Source organism: Argopecten irradians, chromosome 5 (genome assembly GCF_041381155.1).
Source record: "Argopecten irradians isolate NY chromosome 5, Ai_NY, whole genome shotgun sequence".
Lineage (NCBI taxonomy): Eukaryota > Metazoa > Mollusca > Bivalvia > Pectinida > Pectinidae > Argopecten > Argopecten irradians.
In genome coordinates this window covers 16,556,696-16,570,571 of record NC_091138.1, presented here as the reverse complement: position 1 = coordinate 16,570,571, position 13,876 = coordinate 16,556,696, and the positions used below count along the sequence as shown (strand labels likewise).

Below are 13,876 nucleotides of genomic sequence, written 5' to 3'. Positions count from 1 at the left end.
AACGAACACGTAGGTCCAACCAGTCAAACCGTATAATCGAAAACGGCCTAGGAAACCCTTCCGTATTTTCTCGATCCGCGTTTTATTTGTTATTAGTTTGAACAAAATAAAAGAGTTCGCTTCCGGTTTGTGTGATGGTGGGAGGTGAGTTGAGACATAAAATAATACCGATGTAAATGCTCCATTTTACACTATTTATTGATATATATGTGAAAATAGTTATATGAGCATTTATATGTAGTAATTGTGAGAAAATCCAGATACCGATTTCCTTCTCATTTCACTGCCGGGACAGAGTTTACTTGAGTAAGCAGGACATTTGACAGATCATTAGCTGTTGATCAGGATCAAAGTATTTTTTTTTGACAGATGGGACTTGGGGCTTTAAAAACTCGCTTATTTACTAGATACCACAATAGAAGAGGTGCTGTTACATTTAATTTGGCAGTCCTACAGTTGATATTTTCTTAATATCAGTAATTCATATACCTAATTAAAAAAAAATAGTAGTACTACTAGCTATAGCTACCTTCGGCCGGGTACGAATTGGCCCCTATGTGTCGTAGTGGAGCACTGCCTTCGAAAATCACTCGGGCATCGTTTTCTTTACTTTTTTGTAAGTTTCCATTTATTTCATGCGTGTACATGCATTTACATATGATTATTGTCCAAAACAAACATAACTACCATTCTTAATATCTATCGTACCGCTCACAAGACGTCAAATTCACAATTTGTGGACTTGCCGTATAAATTCCCTTCAGAAAGACCTTCATTTGTATTATGTTAAAAAATGATGCCTCGATGAGAATTTGATATTTTATGTGGTTCAGTTTTATTGCCGAGAAGGAAAGCGATATCAAACAAGTACAATAAATATGCAAACGAACGTTTTATAATGGTTTGCATAATCATTACTTTGCTCCATTAGCAGTAATAGGCACCAATTGTAGCTCTAAAGACGACACCATTTTCTGTCAAAAAGTCTTTTGAGCTACAATATTGCAGCTATAGCTACCTATACTGTGAAATTAAAAAAAATCAAACAAACAAAAGCCCACACACACACTTCATGACCTGAGGTTGAACATCTAAAAAGAATTGTTTTTTAACTTGTATGTATACTAGATAGTTTGGGAGACCTAAGGTATTGCTACTTACATAAATTTAATTAAAGCAGTAAAGTATATATGTTTTTGGTAATTTAAGTTATATTTATTTTTGATAAGAATTTCAATAACTGTAAAAACATCAATCCAATAATCAGCCAGGTCAAGTTTAGAGGGGTCTGACATTTCCACAAGACAAAACAGAATCATTGGAAATAAATCTGCATTTAAAAAGGTGAAGACTGAAAACAACTAAACTAAAATCAGAAACATATATACATAGAGATTGGCAACTCCGCCATTTTTACGATCGGCAGATGTACCTCTGTATGGGCTTAGGGGTTTTTAGATACACTTTTAAATAGTTAAATATAGCAGAATAACTTTGAAATGTTATAAAAGTTCAGTTATTTTCAGATGGTTTGAGTATGATTTTGGAAAGAAAAAAATAAAAGTTATCTTATATATTAATAAAACAAAATGTACTTCCGGTTTTGAATGTCTGATTTTCGAAAAACCAGGTAAAATTGCCGATTTTCATGCTTTCAAAAATCATATTAAATAACATCAATTGGAAAAACTGGTCACATCAAACCATGATATAATGTTTAAACTTTGTATTGATGCAAAAATATTATGTTTAAAAGAATACACTTAAAAGTAGTTAGCCAAGGCAAAATGCCTATAAACCGGAGGTCCCTCTGCCTGTCAACAAAGACAAAGAAGGAGTTTCCAATCTATATACAGTATATATATATGTTTCTGCTAAAATACAGTCTGAGCCAACTACTCAATTGACAATACATGTAGGATTAATTCATGTACTGTGTCAGACATGTTAACCCTACCGATTCTGGCGGAAGTCTACCGCTTTTGAAGCTGATATTCCGCATACCGATTTAATATCCAAATATTCCGATTTCTGCAAAACATCGTCTTAATTTTTTTTCTTCCGATATATCTGAATTTTTTACAGTCGGTTGGGGCTGCCATGGCGGCTTCAAAATGCATACCAGACTGAGTAGGGGGACTGGCTTCATAATTAAGTAAACAAAGGAGGTGTGAACATTCCCTGACCAACACCCACTGGTGCTAATTAGCAGCCTGGGGCTAGTTCCACCTTGTCTTGGTGGTGTCTCTTATACGTCTGGACTTTCAATACATTTTGTGCTTAAAACTAGTAAGCATCATTTCAAAAACAAACACTACTTATAATTGAAATGATTTACTCACGTTTTTAAAGTAAAATAGGCGTATAGTGTCTGCTGAAAGTCATAAACTTTGCAATCGTAATGGCCGCCATTTTGGAATGTGGTGATCCTAATAAAGGAGATGGATTTTGGTATATTTTTTTCAGGATATTACTAAAAAAAAAAATTCAGGAGGATTATTTCTGGTGTAAATTTTAGAAACAAATATTTGTATTTTTTCTTGCATAAATCGAAAGATAATGTGAAAGAAAATTCAAACAAATAGACAAAATGTATATTTAAAAAAGGTGTTAAATAGCATTGAAATTATACAATGTATTTATTGGCATTTTTCATCTTCTAAATGTAAAGTAAACCTTAATTAACATTTTAAAAATGCAAAATGACCCACCTATGCATTATGTTTTTGTAATTATTTTGCATTTTATTGATATTTATATATCTCTGACACGTCACGAAAAATGACGCATGCAATGCTACCGCTTTTGAGTTAAAAATCTTTTTATTCACCAAAGGTTAACATTTCTGACTGTGTGATACCCGATATAGTACAATGTAACCTTCCTGCTGAAATGACGTTAATAGCCTAGCTATCATTTTTAACACCATTCCATCACCAATAAAAACATTATTATAGATACAAAACCTTATTGGGTATCACATGGTATGTGAATCAGTCCCATTATATATATAGTATTATACCCTATCCCATAACATCAGGTTATCATTCATCACACTGTTAAATTCACCATAATGGGGTTCAGATGACATATCAGATACAAATAGCAGATACATGTACTCACTTTCCCAATGTTATACTGATATAAACAAAAATATCCAGTATCCATTTGTACCAATTAGCGTTGAATATTTTCTAAAGGAAAGAAAACGTACTAAAGATTTTTATAACATTTTAATACATAACAAAGCTGTGCCTTCTGGTAAAGTTAAGTGGAACAAAGACTTTGATCTTGATGATGCAACTTGGTCTCAAATTTACAAAATTCCATTCCATATTACTAAGAACACAAAGTTACAGTGGCTACAGTTCAGAATAAATCACCACATCTTAACAACAAACACTTTTCTTTTTAAAGCACATCTTTCTGTTTCTCCTTACTGTAATTTTTGTAATTCTGAAAATGAAACAATAACTCATATTTTATGGGAGTGTAAAGAAGTACAAAATCTTTTAGATTGTTTCACAGCTTTACTTGATGTTTTATTCATTCCTTTTGGTTTCAATAAACAAACTTTTATTTTTGGTCTACATTCCTCCAACTCCATTTCCTTCAAAGCTGACAATGAAATTCTGCTAGTTATAAAACAGTATATTTATAGAATGAGATGTCTCCATAAGTCACTCAGTACTAATGGTCTTGTCAATATTTTAAAAGATTATTATAATACTCAGAAATATATAGCTTACAGCCAAGGAGAAAGAGCAAAAATTAAATTTGAGAAAGACTGGAAAAAATGGGAAAAAATAGCTAAACTTTAATCTTTTATTCGTACACCTCAACTTGAAATATTTGCAATATGATATCATAGATGTATACAATTTTTTTTTTTTTTTTTTTTTTTTTTTTGATATATTTAGATTTTTTTTGTTCCTTGTTTTTAATTATTTATTTTTTTCATTATTATCATTTTTTTGTTTTTGCCGATATAACTTTTTATTTCTTCGATCTTCACTTACTGTACGTGCCACTCTAAATACCATCTCTCTGTCTATCCCTCCCCTTTATCTATCTTTTTTTTTCTCTATCTCTCTATCTTTCTTTCCTTTCTCTTTGTTTTTCTTTTCTGTTGTTTTTGTTTTTCGTCTCTCTGTGTGTATATTTGATAGTATAAGGTGTATGTGTGTGTATGTGAAGAATGAAAGTGTCTTCGTTTGTCATGTCAAATGTGTTACAAAATTTGAAAAAATAAAAAATTACAAAAAAAAAAAAAAAAAAAAATATCGACTTGTATTACCTGTAATGTCTCACAAAAATGATAAATGAACTTATGCGCTGGTTTCCTTTTTTCCAGGTAACTTGATATGGAAATATGCATGCAGATGAAAAATAGAAACAACTATGAGTTTTAGACACCTGCAGGTGAACTTTATATTGAATCTGACAAAAGTATACAAGTTGGGATCAGAGGAGACATTTGTTGGTCAAAGTTGTTCTTCTGTTCATAAAGATGTAGACAATGTAGTATGGCCTGACAGAAACATAGCAGAGTACTGATACCAAACACCATAAAACTTGCTGGATAATAACCAGCTGAGGAAAGATTGAAACAAAAATGGGAACAAAGGGAAATATAACGTTATTGAACTTCTTTGTCTTCAATGCCACATATGGACCAAGAGAAGGCGAGGTAAGCTATATTTGATAATTATAATTGTAAAATTTAGAAATCTAATGTTTGGTTTCTTATATTTATAATCATCAAATTAATTGAAAACTATGAAATATGAAAAGTAGTGTTCAGCAGGTTGCCAAGGAATTCTTCTGTTGAGGAGTAAAAGTGTTTTATCTTTGACATTGAATTCTCATCCATGCTTTATACTGCTTACAGGAGGAAAAGAAGATCATGTTTTACCATCCAAAGTCAAATGACATTGACACCCAGATAAAACAAGTTGGTCTGTGTGAAGCAGTCGTCAAATTTACAGAGTAAGTGTGCGGTATCTTTTATCCTTTCTATCAAACACACAGTGAGAAGTACATGTCTTTGTCTGCACCTAGTACTTCCCACAAAGTCATATATTTACACTGAAGAGAATAATGGTGAATACAATCAAACCTGCTCTAACGACCACTTTTATATAACAACCGCCTGTCTATAACAACCGCCTGTGTCTATAACCACTGGTTTTTAGACTTCCCGTGCATGTTTATAATGACACTGTATAACGACTACCTGTCTAATGTGGCTAACGAACAGTCATTTTAGCCCCGTCAAAATTGTCTTGACAACCAATCACCGAGATCGACTTTTCAAGTACAGAGCATAGTATGTGTACAGTAGTGTCCCTTCGACCATGATGGTTCTTCTGGTAATTAAATCCCTTAGTAAGCAAATGGCAGCCATTACTTAAGCCAAAGCTATGAATTGTTTATACAGGACTAAATGGTTTATAACTTAGCATGTCATAACATTTGAGGTACAGATATTATTGCTGACTTTAGGATAGAAGTTTAACAACCGTTTATACCTATGAAAGACTAAAATTATGTTTGGTCGCAAGCGCCATGTGCACAAAAAGATCACTCGTAAAGCGTGGTTTTGAAGCCACAACTCTGATGTCACGGTAAGCAAAATAAAACAATTCAAATTTTTTAATGTGTTCCGTCATTCATTGTCGAATTTAGCATTGTTACATTATTAAGGAATGACTTGTGCTTAACCTATTTCAAATTATAAATGTTCATTCTTTACGATTACAGTTAGTCAGATTATTGCCGGATGTATCTGGGTATTCTCAATGTGTTTATCAATAACATACAGTCCCATCACTTGGTAGAAAAGCTATTGAAAGTTAATATGTGTACCGGCATTGTGATTTGAATAGTTTTGAAGCTATATATTGTGAGAAAATGCCTCCAAATCGATCTGTCACGTCCCAAGATTAAAACTTATTTACTGGCTCACTGGTTGACCCGAAAGCTCCAACCTATCTATAAAGGCAACCTGTCTATAGTGACTGTTTTAATTTTCTGTTTGTCCGTCAGTGGTCGTGGTCGACTGTATATTCTTTCAAACATGATATAAATATTGCATGTCACATGATACACAAGGCAAGTGATGAATATAGTATCAATAAAATCTTGTTGAAATTGAAAATACACAAGTCATTGAATTGCATTTAATTGAGAGGAATACATTACAATGTGCTTGTGCTCACATGAGGTGACATCCTCAAAATATTCTTGCACAGTATCTTTAAAAAAACACACCTCCATTTAACTCTATTTCAGTTTATATGTTTTCAATATTTTAGAACATTTTCTGACAAGCCATGCAACAGTATACACACACAGAAGACCAGGCAGTCATTCTTTGAACCTGAACCAGAGTTTTGGATGATCATGGTAAGATATAACCATATGTACTTGTATATACTGTATTTGGAATTAATCATTAATAATGGTATACTGTTTTTGCAATTTAATCATACCTATGTAACTGATGCACATAAATTGATTGTACAACAAATATAAAATACGAGCAGATTCTGCCAGAATTTCTAAGTACTATATTACCACTTAATTTTGAGGGGAATTTATTTTCAATATATTCACATTTCTACTAATAATCTATGAATTCTAAACATCAGCAAATCATTTCAAAAGTACAAGAGTATTGTATCAGTCCTTAGTGGAATAATTATCTCAAATTGTTGCCTTGTTATATGTCACATTTTGATCATCTGATACATTTACATTATATAGCTGTTAATATAAATTGGTATTGATATATTTGTTATATCCAAATCTTACTCAGTAATCCATTTACCAATGATTTTCATTGCATTCAAACTCTGCTTGATCCTATGTCCCTTTCTGAATGAAACCATTACTTAGTTAAATTCTGTCTTTATTTTATCAGACTGTCAGTATTCCCTTCTCAGAGAAGACCAAAGACCATTCACCGTATTTAGAATACCATGAAGAGGATGTACAGGATTCTGTGTACGAGGCCATTCTACGGCAGGCCTACAGAATGTTTCAGGTTAGTGTGACGAAGGGTTCTTATATATATATGGATAGACTTTGTTAGTGTATAGGAATACAGAATGTTAACCTTTGTGTAACAGAGGGGTGTTTTAGATTTGTGACTATCATCCTCTTTAATTGTAGATATACTTCCAGAATACAAATTTTCAATAGCTTATATAATTGCAAACCATTATTATCTTCTATGTGTAGTTTACAGATTCATATTTCAAAGAATTTTGTTGCTTCTTTTATTGTCATGTATATAAAGTGTAATTTATCATTTTGATACGATACTTATACATTGGTTGCATAAATGCTATATTGAAACATTGATGTAACACACATGTTTGTTTGTTTCTCTTCAGTTATTCAATGGTTCCTTTTCAAACATATTAGCAAAGTCTAACAATGACATCAAAGCCTTACAGGTTAGACTGGATCATTTTTACACAAGGGTAGGTCTAGTTAAACATAGATTTATGGATCTTCTATTACAAAATAGTTTGAAATATTAATTTGCGAGAAATAGACACATTATTGCAAATAGCAGCCACATTAAAATTCCCATTCAATCAATTTTGATATACACATCGCACCATCGCATTCATGTTTGTGATATTACAGAATCCAGCTACTTCTCAAATTTAGATAGTAAATTCTTCAAATCTTTTTACTTTATATTTGTTAATATTTAATGTTTTCACTTTCATGTTTACTCAGATCATTTGTTTGAAGTCTTTTATTCTTTCAAGAAGGTTCAGCCCTGAAATATGTTGATAATTTTAGTTAAATGCCCCAATGTTAATTGTAAAACTCCTTGTTTTTAATGTACTAGGTATTTCTGAATTATGTTTTTGATTTCAGTATTTACAGACTTTGAGGTTGAGTTCTGCTGACATATTGGATGTTTTTTGTGGGATTCACTTCATGCCATTAGATAAAAACACCTACCTAAGAGTACAGTGTTTTATCAACCTGTTAGAAGCTACATTCCCCGCAGTCAAATATACAGCCTTCCTCTACAATGACCAGCTCGTGTGGTAAGTCTGTGATTTCAGTTTGGGTTGGGTTATACCTACCTACCAAATTTCGATGGTAGAAGCTACATATGTCAACAGTCCTCACTGATTATATAACAACTGTCCCAACTTGATAACAGCACAAAAATATCAGACACTTAACCACTTTATTGATATTGCTTTCATTAACCTATTTTATTGCCCTATAATGAAATTTTGGTAGTAATATCACTTTGTTTCATGGGTCAAGTTATAACTGTCAGATGTATAAGTCAACTTCCAATGGTATTCTGAAGAAGATAATGGTACAATGGTATTGGTCCATATGTCTTTGCTTTGGTCTTGTTTAGGAGTGGCTTAGAACAAGATGACATGAGGATAATGTATAAGTACCTGACGACAAGTTTGTTCCCTACGTATCAGGAACATGAACTCCAGGGAAGTAGTGTATCACCCTCCAGAGTAGCCTCCCCTGCCCACTCGGCTGTCCACTATGGCAAGTAAGTCTGTGTTTTAAACATGTGATTTTTTTTTCAAGAGATGCAATCTGAGATGCCAAAGGATAAAGCCAGGTTTCTTGTTAAAATAGAGAGAAATCTCATCAGGCAGCTGTTGTAATGTAAACATGTCAACTCGTAGACATATGGTTTGTTGGAAAAAACATTCTTTCATTATCAAAATATAAATATAGAGTGGAAAATGCTGAAACAAATTGTTCTCATGACTTAAACAAACAATGACCTTATGGGAAACCTTTACTATACGTATAATGTATTTTGTAGATATATCACAGGCCCACCAAATATCCGTGACGAGTCCAATCTCGGGAAGATTCCGCTGGTTTATATAAACACTGTAGAAGAAAATGAGGAGTGCCATCTCCTTGTCTACAGGGCCCATAACGCCAGTGTCTGTATGTTAGTAGATGGTGAGTCATCACCTCTGTATGTTTGTATACAGCAAGTTACCTCCCCTGTATGTTTATAGATAGTAAGTTATCTCCCCTGTCTGTATAAAGATTGTTACGTTATCTTCCCTGGTGTATATAAACACCATAGAAGAAAATGAGGATGACATCTTGTCTGTAGGGTTTATAACACCCATGTTTGTATGTTAGTAGACGTTATAATGAATTCCACTGTGTGTTAAGATGGTACATTACAACCCTGTCGTATTGTACTTAGTTATCTCCCTTTGTATTTTATTGATATGGTCCATGATGACGGTTTTTTTATATGCATGTCAACAGAAGATTATGAAAAACCTTCTTTATACAGTAAAGCTACTTACTCCCTTGAATTTAAAAGACAGAAAGTTACCCCTGCAGACTTCCCTACTTATAAATTAAAACAGCGACTTACCTCCCTGACCCTTTTCTTCTCTGTGTATAGATGTATAGACAGTAAGTGGTCTCGCGGTGTATTTAAGCATTATTCTTAATATCTTTTGTGGTTATGAAGTCATAGACAAAAAAATGAAGGACATTCCTTCGCATCTATAAAAAAGAAGGTCTGTCCGATTTTTGTCTATGACTTCATAACCCCAAAAGATATTGAGAATAATGCTTATAATATAATTCAGATAACTCAATTAGGTACTTATTAGGCGTAAATATCCATGATTTTACTTACTTTTATAATAAAACAAATGGAGTTGTGGTGCATTGATATCCATTCCAATAATTCAGTTTTGCCAAGACTTGCCGCTTTGAAAATTTCCTGCAAAAACGTTAAAGTTTTTGAGCAAGTTTCTATTTTGTCAGTTGTTTAAGCATAAGTCATCATAAATGTTTATGATTTTATTTTCCTAATGTGTATGGATGCTGAACGTGATAATACAACCAATTTGGGGCCCTTTAGGGTTTTTTTTGAGTCTGTTAATTTGTCATATTTCCATGTTAAAGTTTTTGAGCAAGTTTCTATTTTGTCCATTGTTTAAGCATAAGTCATCATAAATGTTTATGATTTTATTTTCCTAATGTGTATGGATGCTGAACGTGATAATACAACCAATTTGGGGCCCATTAGCTTTTTTTTGAGTCTGTTAATTTGTCATATTTCCATGTTTAAATAGTAAATACTTGAACATCATCTTCTTCTGAATAGGCGAGCTTTGCTGTTCTCTAACAGCTCTTGTTTTTGTATCCTTTGAAAAGCTGATAAGGATGATCATAATTGTTTTTATAGTGTCCGTCCCGATGAACTTTGATCTCTGTCGAAGGTTGGATATATTTTTGGGACCACAGCTCACACAGATAGCATCAGATATAGGAGAACAGTACTCCAAACGGCCAAACAACAGGTAACAATGTAATGCTGATTATTCAGTCATACAGAGTTATCTGATCTTGGGGGTAGTTATTAATTGTTAAGTCATTAGTTTTGGGCAAATTATGTGTAGAAAATTTTGTTGTTTTCTATGAAAAAGATGACCCACCTTCATCATTAGCTTTAAATGCTGTTTTACTATTATTTCTTGAGAAAAGAATTTGACTTGGTCAGGAACATATATATATGCATATAATATTCTGGTATTAATCATCCAAATCCTCCTTTTTTATGAAACACAGATGTGTTAGATTAATTTCCCCAAAATCTTTTTCTATTCTTTAAATAAATATTCACTATCTTTGTCTGGTGTAATTATTAGCTTGTTTGAGGCTCCCTGAATTCATCATACCTTGATATGTAAAATCTTAATATTTGTATCTAATTTGTATTCACCATTTTACTTTCAGTAGTGATCCAATGTGCAAATATATCTACTTTAACCATATGAACTTGGCTCAGAAATCCACAGTTCACTCTGACAAGAAATCCATGCAGGTCCAAATTCCAGTCGAGACACTTCGTCTTCTCAGTGATATCAGTTCAGATATGTCCAGGTTAGTGTTATTTCAATGGTTCCTTTAAATTCTGTAATATCAAAAAATGGTCTGATGGTCGGTCTCCTTTTGTAGATTAAACATATTTGACTTTTTTGTGTCATTGATGTTGAATGCTTTTCAGGAATCACCATAGCCCTTTGAAGCAACAAGGTTAAGAAATTTATTGTTTTATATTGACTGATACATGTATATGAGCACAAAAAAATTGTTGGACTATTGATGTTGATAGTACAGTGTATGTTGAAATAAGTCAATAAATAACAAACGCAAATAATTTGTTTCACTATATTCAGTGAACATGTTTATCACAAATCCAAATAGACATCGACAATGAATGTAAAATATGATTTTGTTTGTGTTTGAACTAAGAAAAATGTTTTACTAGTGTAGCTAATTAGCTAACATTTCTATTCCTGGTTTTAGGTGCAGTGAAGATGGTGAAACTATCATCAAAACAACGGGGGACAGCTGGGTTGTTGGGAAAAAATCCGACCAAAGAGAATTCTACGTTGTGATCAACCAGAAAAATACTAATCTTATAGAAATTAATGGTAAGTTTTATTGTGTGGTGTTTGGGAAGGGGCATAACTCTGCAACACCTTATTACTTTTAACTGTCTTGCTCAAATTTCACAATGTAAATAAAAGTGCTCTAGAATATTGATCCTGTTTGTTTATCCATTTTCTTAATGTAGTAAATAATAGGTAGGTTATTAAAATAATGTAATGTCATTTTTCTTTTCTTTTCCAGATGAAGTGAAGAGGCTTTGTGCAAGTAATTTCAACAGTATATTCTTTTTGGACTGATGGCGTTTCAATTTGGGATAGATTTGATACTATTGGACTAATTATGTGAGGGAGCTAGCTATTCTAAAACTTGTGTGGTAAAAACAGAGGTTTAAATTTAACTTTACTTTTCCAATGTCTGGTGACACAGGAGATATGACCTTGTCTTTTACCTGAAAACATACATTGTTTACTACCTGAAGACAGAGGATAGGGATACTTAACTTTCTGTGGCGACTCGTCGGAGATTAAACTACCTATTATTATGATCATGACAAACAGACTGTACTGATACATCAGTACTATAACTAGTACATATCATTAGGACCGTACCTTAGTGTTCAGGGGTATAATAACAAAATAACACAAACTAATGGCTCCTGAGGCAATGCTGACCTCATTTTGGTACCTAGACAGAAAATTGGTTTCCTAGGCCACAGTGACCTAATTTTGGTAAATGGAGAATCAACTGATTTCCTGGGTGATAGTGACCTCATTTTGGTACCTGTAAAATCAACTGATTTCCTAGGTGACGGTGACCTTATTTTGGTTCCTGTAAAATCTAACTGGTTTCCTTGGCAACAGTGACCTTATTTTAGTCCGATATGATTTCACTGGTGGAATCATGTTCACACTTGTTTACTGCATCAGTGACTTTTACTCTTGATTGTTATTAAATTATTTTATACAAAATCTTATTCTCTCTTGTTTATTTCCAGTTGAGCATTAATATCATTCACCACAAATGCCATTATGAAAAGCAATGTAAATATTGGGGAAAAAAAGAATTTATATTGTACATGTGCAAGAGATTTTATTGTTCTGTAATAACAGTCTTATATTTATTGTGTGATGTGGATTTGACTTTGTTAGGTCTCCTCTTTCATGCATAGAGCCAGAATCAACTGAGGCACAGACGGGGGGATACTGCCTACAGTACACTTCTCCAAAATCAACATTCCATTGGACCTATAGGATAACTATAAACAGTTTGAGGTTGCCAAGTAGACATAGGTCAACGACAATTTGAGGCATAGAACACTAGTGTATGTCACATCAATCGGTCTTACAAAAAGCGAAATTTTTTGTGGTATGAAAATGTTTACTTCCATAAAATCTGTTTACTAAATCCACGTGTGGATATTAATCAGTGTACATCTTGACAAGAAAAAATACTACAGATTCAAACTGCAACAATTATCACAAACAGATGAACTGTTTGAAAGCTGATTAAGTGAAAATATTCACCCACGGAAATATTCACATTTACAGTGAGTTGTGATGAGCTTTAAGAACACCAAAGACATGTGAACCTAACTAGTTCAGTAGATATTCGCCTATGTAGGACTACAGGTAACAGGCAAAACATGCAAGAGGTAGAACATTAGTCCAAAATCTCTCAAAAAAGAAGGCCCTAGACTAAGTTATAGATACATGTATACTTATAATATGCATGCAAGAATTTTGTATACATCATAGACATATGCATGTGTATGTATTAAGACTTGTGAATGAAAGTCTAGCTTCATCTTCCATAGGACCATTTGTGATCAGGAATGATTGTTATTGGCCAAAAGAAGTGGAATATCGTCCGGAACTGAACATGAAAAAAAAATGACAAACTTTATGTCACAACTGAATAAATTGTAGCTAACAGGTTCCCAGTAAGGGTGATCTGGATGTAGGGTAATTATATATAGAAAGCACTTTTGCAATAAATTATGGCCATTGATCTCGGAGGCTGGTGTAGAAACGACCAAAAGTGCTTCCCTTGAGCATGCCCAAAACCTACAAGTGTCACTTCTATATACATACATACCCCCCCCCCCCCCCCCCCCCCCCCCCCCCCCAAAAAAAAAAAAAAATAATGCTAAAAAATAAATAAAAATCCAGAGTCTATCCTGCATACAATAACTGATGATTAAACCCTGTGGCTATCGATAACAAGTTGTTGAATTTTAACGGCATTCTTAAAATGCAGGAACAAGCAAAACCATGAAGCAATAACGTTTCCTTAATCTAAGTAAGTTAAAAGAGATTCTTTCCGTGCTAATAGTAGTGATTTTTACTGTTGTACATTAAACTAAGATCACTGTTCTCCGAAACGCTTACGAAATTTTATCGAAATCAAACAAAAGGAAAGACGTAAT

The 13,876-nt window shown here is 33.1% G+C and overlaps 1 protein-coding gene across 3 annotated transcripts; it reads left to right on the top strand.

Moving 5' to 3' along the window:
* The first annotated feature begins 101 nt into the window (after positions 1-101).
* LOC138323018 (vacuolar fusion protein CCZ1 homolog) lies at positions 102-12,419 on the top strand. 3 transcript variants are annotated; one of them, XM_069267334.1, is made up of 13 exons: positions 102-144; positions 4,355-4,690; positions 4,892-4,989; positions 6,318-6,408; positions 6,926-7,048; positions 7,401-7,490; positions 7,900-8,075; positions 8,405-8,554; positions 8,837-8,982; positions 10,241-10,355; positions 10,795-10,938; positions 11,365-11,492; positions 11,692-12,419. In XM_069267334.1, the coding sequence occupies exons 2-13, from the start codon at positions 4,616-4,618 to the stop codon at positions 11,745-11,747; spliced, it is 1,392 nt and encodes a 463-aa protein (XP_069123435.1). In that variant the 5' UTR covers positions 102-144; positions 4,355-4,615; the 3' UTR covers positions 11,748-12,419. The 3 variants fall into 3 exon arrangements, with proteins under 3 accessions (XP_069123435.1, XP_069123433.1, XP_069123434.1); XM_069267332.1 differs by having other exon boundaries at positions 10,792-10,938; XM_069267333.1 differs by lacking the exon at positions 102-144 and adding an exon at positions 2,269-2,289 and having other exon boundaries at positions 10,792-10,938.
* The last annotated feature ends 1,457 nt before the right edge of the window (positions 12,420-13,876 follow it).